Genomic DNA, 9,278 nt, shown 5'->3' with positions numbered 1-9,278 from the left:
GTGTGTGTGTGTGTGTGTGTGTGTGTGTGTGTGTGTGTGTGTGTGTGTGTGTGTGTGTGTGTGTGTGTGTGTGTGTGTGTGTTGGGTGCGTGCCCATCCCTCCCTCTGCTGTTATGTGTACGGGGCATTTGAGCTGTTCACCCGGACTACAGTCCACACCCGGAGAAAATATGACACCACATGGAAGATATTTGAGTCGGGGAGGAAACCTGCTCCAGAGGAAAGGGCGTAGAAAAGCTTTCATAATAATAATCTCAGCGATGATGTGTTTCTCGCGTTATGGGCGACCGTGGCGAACTGGTGGTTTTGGGCCATACTTTTATTTATACAAAGAACGAGTGTTTCCAGGCCTCTGAGGATGGGAGGAGTCATGTTTTGTTTGGGCAGAAGCTGTTCACCAGGAGGTCAGCGCCCCCTGGTGGCCGGAACCAAGCACAGCATCTGTTGGCATCCTAATGGGCGATGTAAGGAAGGGCTTATTGACCATTAAGGGCTTTTAAAAACATGTTCAAGTACTCTTCAGTTACTTTTGAACGTGCACATGACCGAACTTTACAAACTGGGTGGATGTGAAGCAACAGAACGGGCCCACAGCTCAGTGTGTTACTCAATGAGAGATTAATGTGCACATAAACTACTCACCCGACACATCTTTGAGTTGCTGCTTTCAAAGTAGGAGTTCAAAACGTGAAACGTCCCAGACGTGCTTCAAAAGTTTGAACGTACATTTTTTCATGTCCACCAAGCTAATGCAATCTGCGGATAAGGGCAGTGTTATAAAGCTAATATATGGAAATTGTAGTGAAACTATTCATCTAAAAGTTAGGACATATCTATGAGATGAAATTGATCGGTTTAAGATGTTTTAAGTTTTATGTTTGATACATGATCCATCAACGATACATTAAAGAATTCATAGAGCCAAAATCAAAATTTATATTTTTATTATATTGCTAAAGCTGTCATTACACAAAAAACAACAACCTTTAACTTCCTGAAACAAACTGCATTATAGCCGGTTGAACTGTACAGAGACCGAAAGAGAGGTCAACTCTCCTCTGGGGGATAGTCATCTAAAAACTAAACTAGAAACCAGGTGTTATTTTACTTTCAAACTCTCACAAGCTATAAACGTCTTGATCATAGGATATACTGGCTTTTGGTAACTCTGATATAATATATATTTGTGCTAGCAATTTAAATATGGAACTTACAAGTTGATAATATACGTTTTAGACAAGTTTGACGACTAAATAAAACAAACAAAAACATTAACTTCAAGAATCTCCAGAACTAATTGCCGGGTTTCCAGAAACATCTAGGAAGTAATATCATCTTCTCCTCTATATGTTCAATGCAAGCGATTGGTGGTGCCTCCCCCTGTTCACACTAGGCTTTTAATACAGGCGGAGATCATTTCTTTCTAATTTATACCATCACATTGTTTGCTGCTATTTCTCCTATTACATTAACTACAAAGAAAACCTGTTTACAATTTAGAACAATGCTTTTCATACTAAGACGTCTTTGGAAACCTCAGGTCTGATTTGGTCAGACATTTTGGACGGCATGAATTATTTTTATTAAAACGTAATAAAGATTTAATGCTAACCAGATAATCACTTCCACATTTCTGAGCTGAGGTTAACTGGGGTAAAATGAATCATCTTCAAGTAACAGTTAAACATTTGCGTGGCACCATCTGTTCTTCTAGCAACCTTCATATCAGGTCTGTTATTAGTTCCTCTCAGCTCAGTCGCTCCAAAGTAGGTGTTAAACAGAAACATATTCATTTCTACAAATGATAAAATGATGACTCTGGTGAACTTGACTTAACGGTAACTGGTTTACGACCAGTTCTCCATTATGCGAATTTGTCCCAAAGATGTGAACCCATACCATTGATGTAGGCTTTAACATTTTAAGCTCAAAACCAAAACTAAAATCATGTTTCTGACTTCTGAAAGTCAGAGAAACACTCTTTGTATTTGCTACGGTTCATTTCTGCAACACGCCGACATTTATGTGATCATCAAGATTGAGTGCAATTCCGCGTATGTGTGAAATACGGGACTTCAATGAATCGTGGTACAGCGGTCATAGACAAACACGTCGTTAGAAACATACATGGAGAGAGGGAACAACTCTTATACTCAGATATTTTACATACGTATAAAAATAAGACTGAGCAGAAGAAAATAAAGTTAAAAAGTAAGTTCTTGGACTAATTTGTAGAGCTGAACATTTACAGTGTCTTACATCCCGTCTTCGCCGTGGTCTGAAACTGAAATTCAAGCCAACGCAGCGGCTGTGACTCAGAGATACAAACTGGTTTCACCCTGCAGTGTGTGGAAAGGCCTCACGTCACACCTTACTGTACCTATGGCGATGGACGTTGATCCCACAATGCATACTTCATTTTACTGTGATAAAGTACGTACCCAGCTTGATACGCTACTGTAAAAACTGATAATACTAGAAGTGGAGTAGACGGCTGCAAAGTAGAATAGAATAAGTCAAAAGGATGTGTGTGTGTGTGTGTGGAGGGGGGGGGGGGGGGGGGGCACATCTGTACTTTGACATTCATAAGTGACGTTATGAGTTGTCAATGCACAGTGGTAATAATATGACTAATAAATGCTATAAAAAGGGGTAATATATATATATATATATATATATATAAAGGACTAATATATAAACACGAACCACTGAGGGCTTCTACAAAGATCGGCATGTAGATATTATTGATTAAATGAGATTCATTCTGGAAAAGAATATTGGCAACAAAATACATTTCTGCCCAACGGTGACACGGTGTGATAATCATTATATGAAATCAATAACTATCCTGTTTACAGATGTGAAATTAATGATTGAAGGAGCTGAAGAAAATAAACAGCATGAAGCACCAACACACTCCTCAGCCACAGACTCATGCTAAATTATTTACAGATCATGTAAATACTAAAACAACTAAAACAGGATAATGTCACAGCATCAACCATGTGACCCTCAAGTCACACCGTCGTCTCCTAGAAGAGCTCTCTGTGCTCACACCTGGGTCCGCGTTGGCTCCGTGTGAAGCATCTGAACACGGAGCCAACGCGGCACATTCCCACAAGTCATCAGTCACTGCGGGAGGCTGAAGGACGTTTACTCCCACCATTTGTTCAGATTATACACAGTGTCTTTTTACACTGGAGACATTGTCCAACCCTCTGACTCTGACCACACTGAACATACCGTGGTGCAATGCTACTCTGTGCTTCTCTGGTTATTTATTCACAAAAAGCCATCGTCAGACAGCTTAGGTCTTACCCTTGTACTGGTATCATTACTAAGTTTACATGGACTTACTATAAGTAGGCCTGTGTTCCATCATTAGGTCAAAACCAATATTTAAAATAAACTTGGCTTTACATTATTTCTGAGGCATCGTGGGCCGATTCAGAAAACGTGAAGCGGAACTATAGCACATCAATGCGTGTTTTTATATCAAATCATAGATGGCTTCTGCAGCAGGGGAACATTTACAGAATGAGAAACGCTACACGTTGAACCGCTGTAATCAGCTCCTCTTATTCTGTACACTTTTTAAGCCTCTGACCTCACTTACAAACACGACGAAGCGAGAGCCCGCGTTCACATGTTTTTGGCGTCACGTCATCATGGGATGCGTGGGGCGGAGCGGTCGTTGGTGAGGGTTCTCTTGAGCTTGACCCCCTTGCGGATGGCCACCAGCATGTTTCCTCCTAACTCTTCTCCTGCCTCCTCCCCTCCTCCTCCTTCCTGCCTTGGCTCACTGTGTAGTTTCTGCTGGTAGGACACAGGTGCAGTTGGAGGATTGGTTGTAGCCTGACCACTCCAGGACATCACGGGCAGCGTGCCACTATCATCACTCCCCACAAATGTTGGAGAATCTGGGCTTCCGTCTCTTCTTCCTCCTCCCGCTTCCTCTCCGCTCCTGCTCCCATTTACCGCTCCAAACATATTTGGGACTGTAGGGGGTTTTACTGGGACGACGGGCGTACGAATGGGAATGGGGCCGGTGCCCCCAACGGAGCCTGAGCGGCGGGCGCAGGGTTTTGAGGAGGGCGTGCGTCGGATTGTGGCAACCCCAGGCGTGACAACAACAGGGCCGTGGCCTGTGGAATACGAGCCAGAGGCACCATAGGAGCTGGATCCAGAGAAATATCCTTGGCCTGAACATGTTCCTGAAATGACACACAAATGTTAATTGAACAAAATGCATTTTAATAATTCTTATAATAATAATAATAATAATAATAATAATAGCATTTCAGTATATTATAAAACAGCCTTTGTGAGATCAGAATACATGAGACATAAAGAGAAAAGGGTAGAAAAAAAGTCTGTCTAAAAGGGAGTTATTAATATAAACCAACGTGACACCACACAGCGTCAAGAAATCAGAAATGGAAACATGCACATGTCAAATTGCAGCACCATCAGCGCCTGTGTACCTGTAGGGGTTGAAGGATAAGCCCCAGTGTGGACGGGTGTGGGGGGATAGGGCCCTGCAGGGTAGGCCCCAGTGTGGACGGGTGTGGGGGGATAGGGCCCTGCAGGGTAGGCCCCAGTGTGGACGGGTGTGGGGGGATAGGGCCCTGCAGGGTAGGCCCCAGTGTGGACGGGTGTGGGGGGATAGGGCCCTGCAGGGTAGGCCCCTTGTCCGTGGTAAGGTGTGTGGGTGCTGGGCAGGCCGGCTGTGGAGGCCGGCCGTTTGCTCTGGAACATAAGTCTGTACGACTGGCTGATGTCACTGTTTCTGGGGATGGTGGAAGACTTGTCGAAGTCGGAATGCTGCTGGTCAGGTTCTTGATCCCCGGCCATTGAGAAATAGTCATAGTCCGACACTAGAAAGAACAAATAGGAAAGTTAACTATGACACTGTGTGTTGTGATCCCGGAGGATAGGAGTCTGGCAGCGGATTTAAAGATTGTTGACCATCTGATTCGAGATTGAAGGGTGTCACCTTGTGATGGTATTGTGTCTTCAGAGCAGCAGGGAGTGTTGGTCTGCGTGCTGTAGCCGCTGGAACACTGGATTGAGTCCCTGCTGGACCTTTGGGTGTCGAGCTCTAGACCTCTTGATAAAGCCAGAGTCAATTCCTCGTGGGCCTCAATATCACCGGCCTGGAGCAAAGACCAAATGAAAAAAACATTTGTTACGGCCATCGAGTGTCACTGTTTGGATACAACGAGACACAGTTCACGCAGGTCCTTAAAAGCATCAGGTACATTAAAAGGGAACAGTAAACGGTGCTCGAAATGCAATGGCTGCAAAGATATCAGCCGGCAGGAAGTTGAATGTGAGGTGGAAAACTCTGCAACGTTAAATGTGGACTGACCTAGGTGAATGTGCTTCTCTCAGTGTTGGCAAAATTAAGAGATAATGGAAGAACTGAGCTATTGATGATGATTCAGTGGCAATTTGGCCTCTGCTGGTAATAAAACAAAGCCATTGAAGAAGTACAACACAAAGGTGAATACGTGCAATGAATAACAGGGAAATAAATACCTGTAAGAAAGCGAGATTGGCTAAAACTGACCTTGAGAGGGGCAGCCACACATCTGTTGTTCTCCTCCACTGATGCCGATGTTTGTAGCGCAGCCAGAGCCGGCGCCGAGGTGGGGATCAAGGCCGCGCCTGAGAAACGGCTGCTATCATGGCTCGCATTACCATTGATGTCCACTGCACCTGGGGTCTCCTTGCCTTTCTTCCTCCTCAGTGTGTTGACCATGGGCTGGTCATAAGGGCCCGGCTTTGCCCAGTCCTGGAAAGGAAAGGCATAGTGTTCACTATACTTCTCCCATGTGCTTTTGATGGGCACCCACCAAACTTGTTTTCAACCGCAGATTTAACCAAAGTATATAAAAAAAAAAGTGATGAACGTCAGCCACAGAAAAGGTATGAGCAAGGATCAACAAACAGAGAACAATGGGAACAAGTCCGACATCGAGACTGAAGGGGATGAACAAACCTTCCAGCTGGGCACTCGTGATGAAGGCACCATGGGGGAGCCCAACGCGCAGTCGTGAGGTTGGTCTGGCATCAAGGCTGAGGCGGGACGTGACCATGAACGAGTGGGGCACGAGGAGGAGGCGGCGCACGAGGAGGTGGCGGTGGTGTTGTAGGATGACGAGGAAGGAGGGAAGAAGGGAAAGGCAGTGCCTGAGCCCGACCCCAAACTCCCCCCGTTGGTGTGCATGTAAGGGGAATTGGCCGGACTGTAGTGGTCAAAGCCATTGGACAACTGGGAGTGTGTGCGTCGGTAGGAGGAGCAGATGATAAAAGAAGCCGACAACAAAAAACAACAAAAAAAACAGGATCAATTAATGAAATGATGGAACAGTGGAAAATAAAAACTAAACAGACCACATGACAGAGGAGAAATTATACAAAAAGGAACACAAAAATAACGATGACTTAATATTCACCGAAACAACACAGAACAAAAGGAAATGGTGCCAAACTGGATGAAAACCGGAGAAACGAGGGACGTTTGGGGGGGGGGGGGGGGGGGGGGGCTCCTTTAACATTTCCGCGAGAAAGACTTTGAAGTCTAGCTGGACGAAGCCGTCGCCGTGTAATGCTGACACCGCACGGCCATTTACGTGAAAGAGGAGCGAGTACGAGGGTGGTGGTGGACGAGTGTGTTTCACCTGGTCAGGAGCGTGCCGAGGTGCACCAGCAGCAGCCAGAGGACAGGGGGCGCTGCAGTCACTGCGCAGCTGCCCAGTCTCTGATACCTCAGAGGGACTGGAACTGGGCTGAGGCTGGGACAGCGAGAGCAGCGGGCAAGCGGGCAGCGGGGACGACGCCAGGGGGGAGAGCAGAAAGGGGGAGGCAGGTGTGGGTGGGGGGGAGGTTTCAAAAGACAGACGTGTCAGCAGGTAGACGAGCAGAGAGAAGCAGTTTGTTAGAGAGAACAGGCGACTTTCCACCGCTCTCAGCAGTTAGTGAGGAGTACAGCCAAGTGACGACTGGGCGCACTGGGAGTCGTACCGGAGTACACTGCGTGGATCAGCGGTGTTGCAGTTTTGTTACAGGAAGCACAGGCAGGTTTTTCCTCTTTGAAAGACTCCCCACAAACTCAACATGTGGGACATCCATTAGCCCCGGTGACTTTAATAAGGTTAAAAAGGCACAAGGAGAAGGATTTGTTGGTTCCAAATCCAACTTCAAAGTCCCCTCCCCCCCGTCCCCCCCGTTCCCTCGGCCCAAAGGGGGTTTGGGTGCTTGCCAGCGGTTGAAAGGCAACCCCAGATTCGCTCTCGTTATGGAGTGAGATTTTTCTGCTGGGCATTTCCCCACGTCAGATATGCGCTTTTTCCAGAGCTGTCTGCCAGCGCCGTCGCGACCTCCTGGATGCCCCGCTGTCTTTTCAGGAAAATCATACTCATTGTGCCTTTAGTAATATGCTTAAAGGGAAATCACTTTTTGCATACTGCGCTCCACAGAAGGGAGGATAAGGAGTTTGGGCCAGTTAAAGAACTACGCCCTCCATAGAAGTGGTTGTTGGAAATAGATGGTAATGAAAGGGATCCACATTAAGTGTTAGCCATGACCTTATGGACCTTTGGTTAAGGAGTAAACCTCTGTTTAGCCCTGAGACTGTTCCCCCCTGAACCACTCACCCACGATGTGAGGCTACAAGAGAGCCGGTTCCCCGGGAGTTTACTGTAAATGAGGCGGATATGGACTTGCCAAACCAGGGAGTCTAATGATACCAATGTGTTCTGGACGGGGGAAACTCTGGCGTGCGAAAACAATGTCAGCATGTGCTGCCGCTTCTCATGGATGATCTCAAACCACAAACCCCCGAGCAGATAATCCCTTGGATGACCACATTGATGATTATCTTAAACCTCGTGTCGGATGGTTGGATAAAACTGACAGAATGAGACCCGTTGATAGAGACGCACTCCTGCTGCTTTTAAAATATGCCGTTGACAGTGTAACTGTGTTATTTTACTGAGATATCTTTAATGAAAATACAACACGCAGCATGCTCAAGCCAAACCACAGTCTGTCACAGCAGTCAGCACTTTAATAGCAGGATGGGGCTGACCTGTTTTTGCCCTGGGATAGAATGGAGGCCGACTAATTTCCTGGGCATTTAGGCAATAATAGTAGCAGTAAAATGACGTGATCAGTGCTACTGCTGCCAGCTAACGGCCTCCCATAGTAAGGAAGTTGTGTGGGAAAAGACTTGAGTGGATTGGTGGTTTGGGGTTGTCCTACTACAATCCCTTGAAAATCATAGGGCATTTTGTGGTTTATAGTCTCAACCATGTGTACATACTTACCAAAATATAGTAAAGTGTGGGGCGCTGAGGATCATTCTTACCTTTGTTTCAGCTGCCATGGGCGAGGAGGATTTGGACGATGTGAATTGGTCGTGCGATGAAGATATGAAGCCAGAGTCGTGGGAGGAGATGCTCGAGAGCCGGGCCGGGGCCTGCTGGGGTAGCGTGGAGCTGCGGTACCGTTGGCGGGGGTGATGGTGGTGGAAGAGGTGGTGTGAGGAAGAGGAGGAAGAAGAGGAGGAAGGAGAATGAGAGTGAGAGCCACTGGATCCCCTGGAGTCACTACTGTTAACGCTGTTCAGACTACTGTGAAAGGGGAAGGAGTGATGGTTGAGAGGAGGACCAGAGGAAAGAGAAGTTTGGCAGGGACAGGGGGGGGGAATCAAGCGCACCCAAAGACATGGATTGAAGAAGGGAGGTTGAATAAGAAAGAACAAAAGAAATAAAAAAAGAGAGGGAATGAAAGCAGGGGATTGGGGAGAGACAGGGTGGGAAACAATTAACACAGCACACCAAGATGCAGCAGGCAGTGACTGAGGCCAATGCAGTCAAAACAACAAACCAACATGAGAGGCGTGAAACCATAATGACCATAATTACAGGCAGGAAATCGCAGGATTTCTTGCCTTTTGAGAATAATCACATGAAAAGGAAATACAGCATAAACTCTCTGTATAATTACTGTGTGAATTGAGACTTAAAAATAACCATTTGAATATCTGAAGCGGCTATAAAAATGGTTACTGCACAATTCATAATATAAAAAGTGCATACAACGTGTGCCAGATCGCGTGCAAACTAAAAATGAGGGATGAAAATTGTAAAGAATCAAAGTTATAAAAGCGGCTGTCATGATTTTTTTAATTAAAAAACAATGATCCTCTATTGCATGATGCAAATGATTTGAGAATCTGGAAGGACTTTAAAGACTCCCATTGTGTTTCA

General features: G+C 46.0%; 1 protein-coding gene across 8 annotated transcripts in view; it reads right to left on the bottom strand.

The window, feature by feature from the left end:
- Window positions 1–927: 927 nt before the first annotated feature.
- The window catches only part of LOC120810081 (protein MTSS 1), a 42,732-nt gene continuing 34,381 nt past the window's right edge, over window positions 928–9,278 (bottom strand). For 2 of the 8 annotated variants that reach the window (XM_040164336.2, XM_040164335.2), the window contains 7 exons: window positions 8,375–8,639; window positions 6,687–6,800; window positions 6,005–6,277; window positions 5,573–5,797; window positions 4,997–5,156; window positions 4,485–4,877; window positions 928–4,214 (listed from right to left, as the gene is read on the bottom strand). In XM_040164336.2, coding sequence (XP_040020270.2) covers window positions 3,667–4,214; window positions 4,485–4,877; window positions 4,997–5,156; window positions 5,573–5,797; window positions 6,005–6,277; window positions 6,687–6,800; window positions 8,375–8,639 — 1,978 coding nt within the window. In that variant the 3' untranslated portion in view covers window positions 928–3,666. The remainder of the gene's footprint in view (window positions 4,215–4,484; window positions 4,878–4,996; window positions 5,157–5,572; window positions 5,798–6,004; window positions 6,278–6,686; window positions 6,801–8,374; window positions 8,640–9,278) is intronic. The other 6 variants (XM_040164341.2, XM_040164340.2, XM_078095309.1 and 3 more) reach the window with 4 other exon arrangements.

Source organism: Gasterosteus aculeatus, chromosome 20 (assembly GCF_964276395.1).
Source record: "Gasterosteus aculeatus chromosome 20, fGasAcu3.hap1.1, whole genome shotgun sequence".
In the NCBI taxonomy this organism is placed as follows: Eukaryota; Metazoa; Chordata; class Actinopteri; order Perciformes; family Gasterosteidae; genus Gasterosteus; species Gasterosteus aculeatus.
This window is presented reverse-complemented; position numbering and strand designations above follow the sequence as displayed.